Here is a 17,149-nt window from a genome sequence, read left to right as displayed (position 1 = left end):
GCCTTTTATTGTGCACCAAACTTGTTATATCAGCCCGAATAGTTTGAAATTTTGCACATACAACCAAATTAGGCCTGAAAATAAGTATGCCAAATTTGAAATCGGTTCAGATATAGCTATAGCTCCCATATATATTGTTCATCCGATTTGTTATTTTTGTCCTCCGCAGCCGTAATATGCACTCTGTAACAAAAATATTTTGGGAAATGCATTTGCTAAATTTTATCGAGATCGGTTCAGATTTGGATATAGCTCCCATATATAACTTCGTCCGATCTACGTTTTATTGTGCACCAAACGTCTAATATTTGTCCAAATGGAATGGAATTTGGCACTTACGACCGAATTGAGTCTAGAAGCTAGTATGTCAAATTTGGTGAAGATCGGTTCAGATATATATAGCTATAGCTCCCATATATACTGTTCATCCGATTTGTTATAGTTGTTACCCACGGCCGCAACAACAATATTCAGAGAAATATATCAAATACAGCTCAGAAATATCTTTGCGAAATTTTATGGAGATCGGTTCCGATTTGGATATAGCTCCCATATATATCTTTATCCGATTTCAAATTAATTGTGCACCAAATGAGCAATACAAGTCCGAATTTAAAAGACACAAATGCTTCGGCATATTTAGTCCTTTGAACTTTAAATTATAATTATAATCATAGCGTGTATGATTGAATTCTCCCATGAAAACTTTTAATTTTTATGCGGAGCTGTACTAAATTAGCAAAGTGGTGTAGGGTATCATAAAGTCGGCCCCGCCCGACTTTAAGACTTTCTTTACTGGTTTCGCATAGAATTGGATGTTCTCTTCGGTTTTCTTGTAATTTCGCCCATATCATATTAGATAAGGTATGAAAATGGAATACTTCGGTCGACTATATCTGGTACCTCACGAACATTTTAACATTTTCCAAATATTATCACATATCTCATATAAAGTGCCCAAGCCTGCCACTTCGCAGTATTTACAACATATTTATTTATGTCCGACGCGAAATGGACAGTATTGACACATTCCTCCGGAAACCACTCATAACAGAATTTTAATCATGACAATTTTAATAATCATAGTCGAAATATATTTAATTAACCGAATATTGGCTGAGGGTATACATCTGACGGCAAAACCGACTGATACCTTTTAACTTGTTTTTGTCTGATTCAATAAATTCTCCAATTTCCCCTTCTCTTCCAAAATTTCAATTGTTGAACTAATATTTGAAAAAGTTCTAATAGATTTGTTATTTAAGCTCCAAAAACTTTTCAATTTACGTGACCTCCAGCAGAAAAAAAATTGAAACTATTATAAACGATTTACTTGAAAAGCCATTGAAATCATTTTAAAATTTCCATTCTTTTTTATTTTGGCCCTTGCTATTGTAAATAATGTAAAACCTAACAGAGGGAGAGAGAGAGAAACTTTTGAAAATCCTAAAAAAGGTATTGAACAGGAAGTAAACATTACATTCAAACGATTAAAATCCCCATAAAAAAATATCGAACACACATTATCGCCAATGGCTTGCATTACAACAAGTCCACTTACAACCCCATAAATGCTGGCAAAAAATACACTTCAAAGCAGTGGGGCGAGAGAGAGGGAGAGCGAACACACAAACCCCTTAGACATGTTTAGTCAACTACACGTTTGACTACAACACTTTAACACGTGCCGTGTGTACTCGCAGACGAATGAAAAAAAGAGATTGAATGTTCAACAATTGTATGTTCGAAAGAGAAGACGGAAGGAAGGAAGAAAAATTAGTAAAAAAAAACTGTTAAAAAGTAGTTCAATTTACGGAATATGTTGTTTTTATACCCTCAGCCATATGGCTACAGAGGGTATATATCATTTTATTCGGACATAAGGTTTTGAATAGTTTTTTTTTCGATAAATATTTTTTCCCTAAAAATTAAATAACGAAATTCAAAGAGACAATTTCTTGTTATTCTAGGACGATAACCAACTTCCAACATATATAAATGTTTGTAATTTCTCTAGAAATACTCAATTTCTGTAGGGGTTTCATGGTGCGTATACATGTTGTTAGAACGTATACGCTCCGTAGCGATTCAGAATTGGTTTTCTCTCAATTTATGTCATCAGAAATATTTTGAATTGATGGGATTCAATGATACACATATTCAAACTCTCAATTTTAGTCAAATTCAGACTATATTGATATATATCTTCGATATATATCATCGAACTTTTAATGCCTGCAATATGTTGTCTCAGGTTCAGTGGGGAGATGGTTCAACGAATATTCAGGTTCAGGTTTTGAACTGGACATTACTTTTGGGGATGAAAGCCCCAAAGCATATCAAATCCAGTAAGGAAAAATCAAAAGTGGGGCGGGGACGACTATATGATAACCTACACCACTATGCGAATTTAGTAGAGCTCCCGTGACGAAAAAGTTTGTATTGAGAATTTATGTGAAGTAGGTTACACCAACTACGAACCAAATAACATTGCCGTATAGTGCATGATATGACTTCGATAAGGATTATATAAAAACATATTTATTGGAGCAATAGATATGCCCAAACGAGTTTCATCAAATGGAAAAAAATCGGTTAAATATGAAAAGCTCTATTCAATTTGGGCTGGTATTACATATATGGTGAACAATAACCGTAAAATCGGATGAAGATGTATATCGAAGGTATATATACAAATCTGTACCAATCTCGATAAAATTTGGCAGAGGTATTTTCGAACTGCATCTGATGTCCGGTATTAAATATCATGTGCATATTCTGCATGTGAGGGATCGGATAAAACATATACATGGGAGCTATAGCTTTATCTGAACCAATTTTCACAAAAATTTGATATACTTGCTTCTAAGCTGGATTCCGTCGGAAGTGCCAAAATTCAGACCATTTTGGATGATATTAGCCATTTGGTGCACAAAAAAACCTGAAATCGGATTAAGATATATATGGGAGCTACATTCAAATCTTAACCGATTTTGACAAAATATGAAACACCTATTTCTCAGCTGTATCTGATATCTGGTACCAACGATTATTGTCGTGAAGTGAATATTACGCATGTGAAGGACTTAAACTCCAAATCGGATAAAACATATATATGGGAGCTATAGCTATATCTGAAATGATTTACACCAAATTTGAAGTACTGATTTCTACGATGAATTCAGTCGGAAGTGCCAAAATTCAGTCCATTTGAGCTGATATTAGCCATTTGGTGCACGAAAAACCTGAAATCGGATTAAGATATATATGGGAGCTATATTCAAATCCCAACCGATCTTGACAAAATTTGAAACACTTATTTCTGAGCTGTGTCTGATATCTGGTAGCAAAGATTATTGTTCTGGAGTGTATATTACGCATGTGAGGGAAATAAACCCCAAATCTGATAAGCTATAGCTACATCTGAAATAATTTACACCAAATTTGAAGTACTGATTTCTAGGATGAATTCAGTCGGAATTGCCAAAATTCTGTCCATTTGAGCTGATATTAGTCGTTTGGTGCACAAAAACTGATATCGTAAATATAATTCTTCTGGAGTGCATATTACACATGTGAAGGACTTTAGCATCAAATCGGATGAAACATATATATGGGAGCTATAGATATATTTGAACCAAAATTGATATACTTGCTTCTAGGCTGAATTCCATCGGAAGTGCCAAAATTCAGTCCAGTTGAGTCGATATCAGCCGTTTGGTGCACAATAAACGTGAAATCGGTCGAAGATACATATGGGAGCAATAGCTCTATCTGAACCGATTTTCTCCAAATTTTATGTACTTGCTTCTAGACTGAATTCGGTCAGGTGTACCAAAATTCAGGTCATTTGGACTAATATTGGTCATTTGGTGCACAATTAACCCGTAATCGGTTGAAGATATATATGTGAGCTATATCTAAATTTGAACCGATTTTCACCAATTTCTACAGGGTTCGGCCTTGGGCCAAACAAATATTGTTTTGCAAAATTTCATATCAATCGGCGACCTGCATTTTGTTCACAAAAATACATGGAGAGACGGAAGGACTGACATGCATAAAGCAACTCAGAAAGTGATTCGATGAAGATCCTCAAAAGTAACTATGGGTCTACCTCGCTTTATCCTCCATGTTACAAACAAATACACAAAGACATAATACCCTTACCACATGTGATGTAGGGCATAAACGAACTAATGAGTTATGGGTTGATGAGTTTTTTTTAGCTTGTAGCTCTTTAGTATACCGATCATCATATTTACAGGGGGATGGTTTTTGACCAGAATATAACCTTATACTTTTTTGGAGTTAATACAAAATATTTAGGGGATGATATGAACCCAAAACTGAAGTATTTCCTGATTTTGCATTCGCTCTACATATCTATATTATAAACCAATTGACTCGGAAATTGAAATGCATCAAAAATTTCAATTTAAAATAGATTTCCCAATATTCTGTAAAAAATTATTCTAAATCTACAGAAACTTTTCACACTTATAGTCTTAAATTTTGTTGACGACACTACCTATTTAATATACCTTGACGTTATATTTGTTTGTACACTAGTGCGTATAACCACTGGAATAACTCATACGCCAGTATGAATAACTCATAAGCGCTCATAAGCGCTCATAAAGTTCTATTGAGAGAATAGAGCAATTTGCAATCAATGCTGACGAGAAATAAAAAATACAACAAGTTTTTAAAGTTGTTTGAAGAAATAGTAAAGTTTAGTAAACAGTTAATGTTCGGTTAATTAAATATATTTCGACTCATGTCATTACTGTTCAAGTGAAACAATATTGTCCACTTTGGACAATATTGGACCTAAATAAATATAATATAAATATTGCCACGTGCACGGGTACTACTTTGACTTTATATGAGATATGTGATAATTTTTAGAAAATTTTAAATATTCTATTTTAATACTTCATCTACTACAGATATAAATATTTGTATCAGCAAACTTACAAGAAAATCGAACATTTATGTAAAATTTTATGGGAAATCACAAATTCGATACTCATCTCAGGTTTCTTGTTGAGAAAAATATTTAGATATCGTAAGTCGCCTTTGTGGGTGAAATACTAGAAGAGGTTGGCAGATATCTATAATCTTCACATCCCATCTTGTTTTAGTAAAAATATTAGCATGTGTGAAATTTGAAGAGTGTTGAAAGCTAATTTTGCTTTCTTTGATCGTTTTGTGCTTCATAATGATGAAACCTATGGGCAGGTAGCAAAAGAAATGGATCGATCTCTACCGACTTTATAACAGATCTTGTGTTGATGGAAATATCGAGATATACCAAATCTTGAATGGAATCGGATGTTAATTTCGCTTTTTATGAGTTTCATGGAATTCATTTAATGGGAGAGGTACCAGAAGAAGTGGACATATATATCCCATCTTCACGACAAATCTTTTGTTAGTGGAAATAATGGGATGTGTAAAATATAAAGAGAATCGGTTTCTTATTTCGGATTTTATGAGCGTTTTGGTTATTCAAAACGTCGACCCTTTGTGGGGCAGGTACCAGAAGGAATGGTCCGATCTCTGCCACCTTTACATTTGATCTTGTGCTGATAGAAGTATTGAGATGTGCCGAGTCTGAATGGAAGCGGATTTTAAGTTCGGGTTTTATGATATGAGAATATCCAAAATGTTGACCCTTTGTGAGGGAGGTACCTGAAGGAGTGGGCCGATATATTCCACCTCTACACCAGACCTTGTATAATTAGAAGACAATCGGACTCTCACATCACATTTTATAAGAGTTATAATTATTTAAAATTGTAACCCTTTGTTGTCCGTGTTTGAAATGTGGCCTTCCTATTATAAAAGTACGGAATTTTGGCACAATTTCATACTTTTCGTAACAATAAAGACCACATTTCAAAAACAGACAACATCAGTAATGTAAATATCAAATTTCAGAATTTTATCTCTATCCCTTCACCTAATACCAAATGTATTACCATTTGGTACTTTTCGTACAATTATAGTAAACATTTCCAAAACCACCTCTATATGTGGAGGCTAGACAGCGACCCTAATACCATATTCCAGATTTCTAGAACACTATAGCTCCTTTCCTTCACCCAAAATGGAATTTTACCAAATTTAGTACCACTTAGTACAGTTCGCATACCTAGCACACATTTCAATATCAAACTTTCATATATCAAACTTACTTTCAAACCTTGGCATATGGCACCATTTTCGAGATTTAGTACCTTTTAAGAACTTTTCGTAACCCTAAAGTTCGAATATCCAAAAACCCTTTGGTACGGCTATCCTGCACTGCATCAGTGACTCTAATTCCAAATTTCCAAAAATTCTAGATCAGTTTGTTTGTCCAATACGAAGTCTTCATTTTTTAGAACATTTTAGTACCTTTCGAATTCTTTCAATTAAGAATTTCCCAAAACCCAGCCTCATCATAATTTACAAATTCTAACTTCAGCCGTTTCGTCTCGTCGTTAATTCTCGGTCAGTCAGTCAGTAAGTCCGTTATTTCACTACTCCTTTATCTTCAAAAAGATGGAACCTTTATAGAATATTTCTATTTTATATTCACCTTGAATAAGAATTGAGTTCCTCCAGGGCGTATAACTACTGTCACAACGTATACACCACTCAGTCTCATTGACTTTATTAAAATATTTTCTCTGTGTGTTTTCTTTCAATATTTTTTTTATTTTATTAACTTTTAATTTTTTTGCTATCTTTTCAGGGGGATGGGACCTAAACGCCGTTTATCTGTTGCTGAGCGACAGCAACGTTCAAGTACGGTAGCCAGTACGACAGCAGCAGCGGCGGCATCAGCAACAACAGCTTCGGCCAAAAAACAACGTCCCGCCACCGGCAGTGCCAGTCAATCGCCAGCTTCACGTAAACCTTCGGCCAAAACTGGAAACACTGCAGCTCCAGCTTCCACCTCGGCGGCTGGGACACCCAACAAAAAGGATAACACAAAAACTGTGTCACCCTCCAAAAAGAATCCAAAAACTGGCAGTGGGAAAGATAAAACCGATCCAGAGCCGGTAACATCATCGCCCAGCAAAGACGCTTCCAAGCTACACGAACGTTCGAAGAGTAAAGAAAAACCCAAAGGGGAAGAAGAGAAAAAGAGCACAACGCGAGCTTCGTCCAGAGAGAATGTCAAGAAGACATCGACGGAGAATAATGAAACCCATCCACTCAAGTCACAAAAAGAGGAACTAAAAAAACAATTGGAAAAAGACAAAGAAGATTCGCGCAAAGAAGGCCCTCAGAGTTCCAATTCCAGTACCATAAGTTCCGTGGAGTCCTCCGGCAAGAGTCAGGACAAAAAGGATGGCAAACACAAGGCCATTAGTAAAATGCTTAAGAACTTAGATATAAAAATAAGTGGATTTGATAATATCCTGCCCAAGGAACAAAATATCCAGGAGCTGGGTATGAAATCGTCGATATCGGAAAATGTCAAAACAAAGTCACGGGCGGCAGCTGTCAAAGTTATAGCCACCTTGAGTAACAATAACAAACCGCTGAAGAGGCCTAAGGTGAGTGAGGAGGACAGGAGGAGAGCACAAAGTTCGAAAGTAAGTGAAAAGGCGAAGGCAGGTGGTAAAGATAGCCAGGTGGAGAAGAGTGGGATACAAACGTCTAAAGGAGAGGAGAAAAAAGAGGAGGAGGAAGGTAAAGCGGAGCAGCAATTGGCGGGTGAAAAGAAAAAGGCCAGAATGGAAAGCAATCCAAAGCAGAAAAAAGTGACAATAGCTAAAGGCAAGGAAGAGAAATGTAAGGAAGTGGAGGATAAGCAGGAGTTAGAAGAGCTGCCTAAAGATGAGAGCAAAAAAGTTGAAGAAAAGGAGACAAAGCAAGAAGCTGTTCAAAGCAAGGAAATCAATGAGTCCTCGGAAGTAAATAAAGATCAGAAATGTGAAAAGGAAAGCAGGAAAATCGAAGAGAAGGAAAACGTGGAGAAGGATAAAGAAGAAATCAAAGAAGAGGAAACAATAAAGACGACTAAGGAAGAATCTCAAGAATCAAAGGTGGCTACACCCCAAAAACGAAAATCTCCAAAACACAAAATACCGGAGAAGGGGGAAACTCCGGAAAAGGAAACCAAGGAAATACTCGAAAAGGAAGAAGAGAAAACTAAAATAGATGATAAGGTTAAAGAGGATGCCAAGGCCGAAGCTACCCCAGTGGAAGAAGAAAAATCAAAAACTCCCAGTAAATCTCCCAAAAAATCTCCCAGTGGTTCCAATAAGCCCCCAGAGACCCTGGAGACATCCGAAGAGCTGAACAAAACAAAGTGCAATAAATTAGAAGAATTCTATGAAGAAGAAAAGGAAGAAATACTCAAGGTGACCATAGACTCAAATACGGAAGAGGTGCAAATGGAAATCGAGGAGATTGCCGTTCAGAAGTCAGAACAAGGGGATAACTCCAACTCCAATGGGAAGGAACAACAGCAATCTAAGGAAGACTCGGAAACTCCATCAAAAGAGACAACAACAGAATCAGCTCCAAAGGAAGTCGGTAAAACTCTGAGTTCTGACAAACCTCCCAAGGTGTTGAAGACCCAACCTCCCAAAATAGCCAACATCAAGCAGAGGCTACAACCCAAATACAAGGTAAATCCCATTAAACCCAAAATACCCAAACCGGTTACCAAGAAATCTCAGTACTCGAAAATCATGGCGGCCAAGGCTAAGACGGAAAACAAGGAAGCCACGGCCAAAGATGATGATATCTATGCCTTTAAGTCCGGCTCGGAGGATGAGGAGAACATACGCATGGAATTGCCCACACTTAAGAATCTTTTGGAATTCTCGGAGGAAGAAAAGAAGACCCAGAAGAAATCTACACCTAAAAAAGAGCCGGCAAAGTTCTCCTCACTCAAAGAAAAGGTCAAAAAGGATGAGGAGAAGGAGGAAAACAAAGAGGAGGAGAAAGAGGTGGAAAAAGATCCTGAAACGAAAGAGGAGGGTAAGGAGGACCTTGCCAAAGATGACTTGGAAGTTAAAGAGGAGAATGAAGAGGATAACAAGGAAGAAGAAAATGAGGCAGAAGAAAACGCAGAGGAAGAAGAAGAAAAGAAAGTGGCAAATAAAAATCCACCCAAAAAGGAATTAACCAAAAAGAAAACCCTTGCCCTGAACAAAAAGCTAATGTCCGCCAAGGTCAAAAATCTGCAAAAGCAAAAGAACCTGAAAGCTGGCAGGCCGGCAAAATCGAAACTGGGTAAAAAATTGGAGAAACCAGCCAAGAAAGTCGGTAAGAAATCTAATGGAGATGAAGAAGAAACGGCGGAAAGTAGTGACTCCGAGGATGATAAAAATCTGATTGTCTTTAGCCAAAAAAGGCATCGCATGGCCTCTTTGAATGCCCTGGCCAAGGTCCAGTGTCTCTATGAAAATGAATCTCGCACAGCCTATGAATTGGGTCTGTCCAAGGCCACATTAATGCCGCCAAAGATACGTACCCTGGACAACAGTGATGAGGAGAAGGACAAGGATAAGAAACAGGAGGATACTCCCACCCCGAAACAAAAGGAAAAGGATACAGAAAAGGACAAGGAAAAAGAGAAACCCAAGGACCCCCCAACTAGCTCCACAAAATCGGAGGACAAACCCAAAACCAAGAAGGAGAAAAAGTCCGAAGACCCTTTGAAAATTGAAGATGCCGCCAAGGTGGAAAAGGAACCTACAGAACCCATTGAAGAACCTGTGGGAGAGCTAAAGAGAGAGCAACGCAATGATGCCGGAGGAAGAGGCTTTGGCAAATACTGGGAATTTGATAGTGACAGTGAACTGGACGAAATCGAGCAAACGAGACTCAAAAAGAAAAAGCTGCAAAAGCGGCTGCAAGCCAAGAAAGAAAAGGAAATGGAAAAGCAACTCAAGGCAAAAGCCAAGGGAGAAGGTGAATCCAAGGAATCGGAAACACCCATTAAAGTCAAACGGAAGTATACAAAAATCAAGAAACCCCTTAAGAAAATGGTCAAACTTAGCACCGGTAGTTCGGCGGAGGAGGGTAATTCTGAATCTTCGGATAAGGAAGAAGGCGGGGATAAAGAAAAGCCCGCAAAACTCAAGCTACCCGAGGCCAAGAAACCTCCGAAGAAACGAAAGCGGATTTTCAAAGAGGAACTCATTGGGGACTATAAGGGTATATTGGCCCGCAAGCGCATGGCCAGTTTAAATGCCAGTGCCATTGTGGCAGCCACCTATGAAGTGGAACGACATTTGGATAGGAATTTGGGACAGCTCAGTGGCTATGAGACCTATGAAGATGAACAGAAGACGCCGAGTAAAAAGTCCAAGGAGGCCAAGGGTAGGGAAGGCAAGGCGGGCAAAACGGCGGGTAATGTCAGTGCCTCGGCCACAGGTGCGGCAACAGCATCACCCAGTAAGACAGCCACTCCCGATGTCACAAGGGAGGCAACTTTAACTGCAGAAGCCAACCCCAGTTCGGTGGTATCCCGAAGTACTCCCACAATCAAAGAGACAACAACAAGCACATCTATGGAACCTACAACAACTAGCAGCAATACCACGTCCACGACCACCACCACAACCCCCTCTCCTGTTTCAACAACTCCCTTGAAAACCTCTACTCCTGCTGCCACTGAAACAAAACCCTCCCAAGCCACTCCCAACACACCCACGAAGCTGGAAAAACAACCCACAAATATCTGTGAGGAAAGCAATGATTCCAAGTATTCCAAGGATACCAAAGAAACTAATACAGATACAACTACCACCACCACCTCGAGTTCGTCGGGTAGCAGTACCACAACGAGTAGCACAAAAGAGGCCAAGGATTCAAGTCGTCCCACCTCATCGAGTGTGGTCATTGTCCAGGATACAGATGTCACCATCACTGGGGTCTATGTCAATTCAAGTTCAGGTGCTGGTCAGGAGGCCTATTGTAAGATGCAATATCGTGTTCAGTCTAGCGTTACGGAGGAGCGTTTGCTGAGGCCCGGTTCAACGGAGCCACCGCCGAAGTCTTATACGCCGTTGAGTGCTCTGTCGAGTATGCTGCCTCCCGGTGCTGCCGGCAGTGGGGCTAGTGAAGGTGAGTACATTTTTGTGTTATCCCTATTGTCATAGTCCTTGAAAGAAATTTCTTAAAAAATCACCACAGAGAGTCCTTCAAATTTGTTTTAAGAAATTCACTTTTTTTGCTCTAAAAGTCCTCGAATTTTTTTTAGAAAAATCCCTGTAAAAGGCCCTCGAAAACCCTGCTTTAAAAATCCACGTTTATGGCCTTGAAAAAATCTTCTTTAAAAAATCTACTGTAGGGCCTTGAGAAAATCTTCTTTAAAACTCCACGTTTATGGCCTTGAGAAAATCTTCTTTAAAAATCCACGTTTATGGCCTTAAAAAATCTTCTTTAAAAAATCTACTGTAGGGCCTTGAGAAAATCTTCTTTAAAACTCCACGTTTATGGCCTTGAGAAAATCTTCTTTAAAAATCCACGTTTATGGCCTAGAGAGTCCTTGAGAAAATCTTCTTTTAAAATCCACGTTTATGGCCTAAAGAGTCCTTGAGAAAATCTTCTTTTAAAATCCACGTTTATGGCCTAGAGAGTCCTTGAGAAAATCTTCCTTAAAAAATCCACGTTTATGGCCTAGAGAGTCCTTGAGAAAATCTTCTTTAAAAAATCCACGTTTATGGCCTAGGGAGTCCTTGAGAAAATCTTATTTAGAAAATCCACGTATATGGCCTAAAGTCCTTAAAAAAATCTTCTTTAAAAATCCACGTTTATGGCCTAGAAGTCCTCGAAAAATCCTCTTTAAAAATCCACGTTTATGGCCTAGAGAGTCATTGAGAAAATCTTCTTTAAAAATCCACGTTTATGGCCTAGAGAATCCTTGAGAAAATCTTCTTTAAAAAATCTACATTTATGGCCTAGAAACCCTTGAGCAAATCTTCTTTAAAAAACCCACATTTATGGCCTAGAGAGTCTTTGAGAAAATCTTCTTTAAGAATCCATGTTTATGGCCTAGAGAGTCCTTGAGAAAATCTTCTTTAAAAAATCCACGTTTATTGCCTAGAGAGTCCTTGAGAAAATCATCTTTATAAAATCCACATTTATGGCCTAGAGAGTCCTTGAGAAAATCTTTAAAAAATCCACGTTTATGGCCTAGAGAGTCCTTGAGAAAATCTTTAAAAATCCACGTTTATGGCCTAGAGAGTCCTTGAGAAAATCTTTTTTAAAAATCCACGTTTATGGCCTAGAGAGTCCTTGAAGAAATCTTCTTTAAAAATCCACGTTTATGGCTTAGAGAGTCCCTGAGAAAATCTTTAAAAAATCCACGTTTATGGCTTAGAGAGTACTTGAGAATATCTTCCTTAAAAATCCACGTTTATGGCCTAGGAGTCTTTGAGAAAATCTTTAAAAAATCCACGTTTATGGCTTAGAGAGTACTTGAGAATATCTTCCTTAAAAATCCACAATTGTGGCCTAATAGTCCCTAAGAAAATCTTCCTTAAAAATCCACAATTGTGGCCTAAGAGTCCTTAAGAAAATATTTAATAATCCACGTTTATGTCCTAGAGAGTCCTTGAGAAAATCTTCTTTAAATAATCCACGTTTATGTCCTAGAGGGTCCATGAGAAAATCTTCTTTAAAAAATCCACGTTTATGACCTAAAGAGTCCTTGAGAAAATCTTCTTTAAATAATCCACGTTTATGGGCTAAGAGTCCTTGAGAAAATCTTCTTTAAAAAATCCACGTTTATGACCTAAAGAGTCCTTGAGAAAATCTTCTTTAAAAAATCCACGTTTATGGGCTTAGAGTCCTTGAGAAAATCTTCTTTAAAAAATCCTCGTTTATGACCTAAAGAGTCCTTGAGAAAATCTTCTTTAAAAAATCCACGTTTATGGCCTAGCGAGTCCGTTTATTATGTTTAGAGAGTCCTTGAAAAAATCCTCTTTAAAAAATCCACTTTTATGAGCTAGAGAGTCCTTGAAAAAATCTTCGTAAAAAATCCACGTTTATTGCCAATAGAGTCCTTGGAAATTCTCTTTAAAAATACCCTAGATTATTTGTTTACTTACCATTATCCTTCATATCTTCATTCCAGGCACTCCAATTGTCTCACCTCCGCCCACAACTGCCACCTCGCAGGCAACCTCGGCCTCATCACTGTCAGAGACACTGAATGCCGCCGCCGGCCTCTACAACCCCGCCGATTTAGGCATTCACACTGAACCCATGGAACATCATGGTCCACCGCCTCCTTCCTATGCGGCGGCAGCAGCAGCTGCAGCTGCTGCCTATCATGCACATCATATGTCACCACATGGCGCTGGCGGGGTGCATCATCAGCATCAATATGCCCATGTGCATGCCCATCATCAGTATCAACAGGCCGGTGCCGAACATCATGGTATGCCACCGCCGCCTCATCACTATGCCGCGGGTCCTCCGCCACCATCACATTATGGGCCGCCACCACCGGGTCATTGTGATCCTGGCTCACCGCCGCCGACATATCGTGCCAGTAGTGGATATCCGAGTAGTGCAACAGGTGTTGCACCAGCGGCACCACCTCCTTCAAGCCAGCCCCCATTGTCGGCTGGCTTGGGTGGCAGTGCATTCTGTTCCACAAACATCCATCATCAGCAGCAGTCACAGCAGCATCAACAACAACAACATCAGCAGGCACAAGCAGCAGCAGCAGCACAACAGCAGTCGGGATCTCAGGGCGCAGCAAATGAAACAAGTGGTGAGTAGGAATTTGAAAAATTGCCTAAACTTTTATGAATTATCTACAGTAGTCCGGAAAACTGTTATCCCTTATTTTGGTCAGATTTTTGATACAGCAGTGGTCAGTCAGTAGGCCCACCCTGATTCTTATATTAGACCTACCACACCTCCTTGTCCGCTATACTGGTATATCCTTAATTGGAATAATGAATAAGTAAACCCCTAAGAAAACTGTTTTCCGGTTCATCCCTCCTTATCCTTCGAAACTTTCCCTTTGCTTAGTGTCTTTATTATATCTCCTTAAAATTCTCTCCCTCCTCTCCGCCTAGTTATTCTTGTTCCTTCTTACATAATGAATTAATTATGAACTACCACTTAATTGATGTATTACCTCTGTGACACTTGAGACTCCTCAGGTCCTTTGGAAAATCTACAAATTAAATGCATTTTAATAATCCTTATCGGTGTCCTGTATAATTGACATCTTGAAGGTCCTGCAACTTGGTGAGGATGTGTAAGAAGTTGTAATTTTGAGTGACATACTCATCAGTATGGGGGTGGGGTAACTTGTTTGACCACTTGTTGCGGTTGTGTGAACTGGTATGAGTAGAATGTGCCAACTAAGGCCTGTTTATGTGGTTGTCTGGACTATCAACGAAAATAAGGATATTTACAAAAATGTGTCTTATTTTATGACCTGTTCCTATATCCTTCTGTGCGGGAGGTACAAGAAGAGTTCTAAAATATATAATTGTTACAATTTGGTATTGGATGAACAGATAGTGCTTGAAATCTGAATTTTTGATATTAGCATTGTTGTTCATGTGAAGCCTGGACATATGGAGATGGTTTCGGAAATGTGTGCTATAATTGTACGAAAAGTACTAAATGGTACTTAACTTGGTATTGCGTAAAGGAATAGGACTGGAATTCTGAAATTTGATATTGAGAATTACATATTTAGTAATTGGAACTAGAGTCTGTGATAGAAAATTGTCTATGCAGGTCCAGGTCTTCGTATAGGCTCCATATATCAGTACCTCCCTATGTTCGATATTTTGACGATTTTAGGTACAATACTCACCGAAACCGACGTTCGTAATGGATGCTATAGCCTGTGACAGAAAAATGTCTATGCTGGTCCAGGTCTTCGCACAGCTCCGATATAACGCTACCTCCCTATATACGACATTTTGACGATTTTAGCTACATTATTCACCGTTTATTTCAAGATTCGAATTTGAATATGGTAATGGCTTATGACAAACAATGCCTATATAGACCCACGTCGTATAGACCCCAATAAAACGGCAATATTCGGTATTTTTAAGATTTTAACAGAACTTTTAACGGATTTTATTTTTTGAAAATTTCTAAATTCGTTGCAAATAGTGGAGGGTATTCAAAGTTCGGCCCGGTCGAACTTACTGCTTTTTAACTTGTTAATTTATACAATTTTCTCTCTATATCTGTCTCTTTCTCCATGTAATATTTCTCTATCTCCTCTAAAATTAATTTTCTATTAAAATTCCCTATTTTCCTCCTTTGTTCATTTAAAAAAATTTGCCATTGAAATCATTTAATTTTTTAATAAATCCTTTTTAAAAACTAACTACCCCTCCCCCATCCCCATCCCCAGTAGACAAAGGAAAATATTTGAAATAATTCAAACCAAGGAAAAGCCTTTTCGATAAGTTTTCTCTACTAAATGCCACAACGGATGGCAGAGGAATGATTTTGCATCATTTGGTGCTGCAAGGAGAAAACTTTTCATTCATTCATTCTTCTTTGAGAGAAAAAAAGAAAATAAAAAGACAACGAAGAAGATCTTTTATAAAATAAATAAAGAATTTTTAATATGTTGGATGAGTGTGTGTTAGTAGAGAGAGTGTGTGTGTGAGAGTGTGCCTTGTGTTTTTACAAAGTATTGAAATAATAAAAGTTTCTTCATTTCATTGCTTGAATTCAATAATTCTTTGCTCCTACCCCGTCACCATCCACCCCCAATAAAATTAACTTTGGTCCTAGGATTCCAGCCATAAGTTAAACCCAAACTCAAGCACACATATCTGTATCTTTGACTTCTTTTGGTTTTCTTTCGATTCTCTAGGGATAAGTTGTGGAAAAACTAAAATTGCCATCATTAAATGAAGTATAAAGGTTCAAGTCACAGTCAATTATAACGACTCTACTTTAAGATGAGCAGACGAGCAAGAGAGAGAGAGAGAGAGGGAGAGAGAAACTTTGAACTCTTGATTATCAAATAATTCAATTGAACTTTTCTTTGGGGACCAGGAGAGCAGATTGGGGGGAATGAAGAATAGTGGTCAAGAAATCATAACTTGGTATTATTTTAACTTTTGTTTTTCTTGCTGTTGGAATAATGAATAGTTGTGGAATTTTAAATGAGTTCGAAGTTGTTTAATGAAGGAAATTTTTGAGAAACTGTTATTAATTCCAGCAAACGTGTGTGTAAAAATTTAGAATTGAAACTGCCCAAGAGAATATTGTCGGGATAACTTTAAAATTAATTACAAAATATTGACCCATATGGACCTTCACATCACCAAACGTGGATTTTTTAAATAATTTTTTTCAAGGAAATTCACATCATCACATTTTTCAAGGACCTTTAGTTTAAAAGGACATTTTTTAAAGAATTTTTTTTTCAAGGGACTTTAGTTTAAAAGGACATTTTTAAAGAATTTTATTTCAAGGACCTTTAGTTCATCAAACGTGGATTTTTTAAATAACTATTTTCAAGGACCTCTAGTTCATCAAACGTGGATTTTTAAATAATTTTATTTCAAGGACCTTTGGTTCATCAAACGTGGATTTTTTAAAAAAAAATTTTCAAGGACCTTTAGTTAATCAAACGTGGTTTTTTTAAGGAATTTTTTCCAAGGACCTTTAGTTCATCAAACGTGGATTTTTTAAAGAATTTTATTTCAAGGACTTTTGGTTCATCAAAAGTGGATTTTTTAAAGAATTTTATTTCAAGGACCTTTAGTTCATCAAACGTAGATTTTTCAACGAATTTTATTTCAAGGACTTTTGGTTCATTAAACGTGGATTTTTTAAAGAATTTTATTTCAAGGACCTTTAGTTCATCAAACGTGGATTTTTCAAAGAATTTTTTTCCAAGGACCTTTAGTTCATCAAACGTGGATTTTTTAAATTATTTTATTTCAAGGACTTTTAGTTCATCAAACGTGGATTTTTTAAAGAATTTTATTTCAAGGACCTTTAGTTCATCAAACGTGGATTTTTTAAAGAATTTTATTTCAAGGACCTTTAGTTCATCAATTGTGGATTTTTAAAGAATTTTATTTCAAGGACCTTTAGTTCATCAAACGTGAATTTTTTAAAGAATTTTTTTAAGGACCTTTAGTTCATCAAACGTGGAATTTTTAAAGAATTTTAT

At 37.5% G+C, this 17,149-nt stretch overlaps 1 protein-coding gene across 1 annotated transcript in view; it reads left to right on the top strand.

The window, feature by feature from the left end:
- The window catches only part of LOC101900021 (microtubule-associated protein futsch), a 42,765-nt gene extending 29,013 nt beyond the window's left edge, over positions 1 to 13,752 (top strand). Inside the window, exons 3-4 of the mRNA XM_011293158.3 lie at positions 6,746 to 11,085; positions 13,100 to 13,752. Coding sequence (XP_011291460.2) covers positions 6,750 to 11,085; positions 13,100 to 13,752 — 4,989 coding nt within the window. The 5' untranslated portion in view covers positions 6,746 to 6,749. The remainder of the gene's footprint in view (positions 1 to 6,745; positions 11,086 to 13,099) is intronic.
- Positions 13,753 to 17,149: the final 3,397 nt, after the last annotated feature.

Source organism: Musca domestica, unplaced genomic scaffold, assembly GCF_030504385.1.
Source record: "Musca domestica strain aabys unplaced genomic scaffold, Musca_domestica.polishedcontigs.V.1.1 14, whole genome shotgun sequence".
Lineage (NCBI taxonomy): Eukaryota > Metazoa > Arthropoda > Insecta > Diptera > Muscidae > Musca > Musca domestica.
This window is presented reverse-complemented; position numbering and strand designations above follow the sequence as displayed.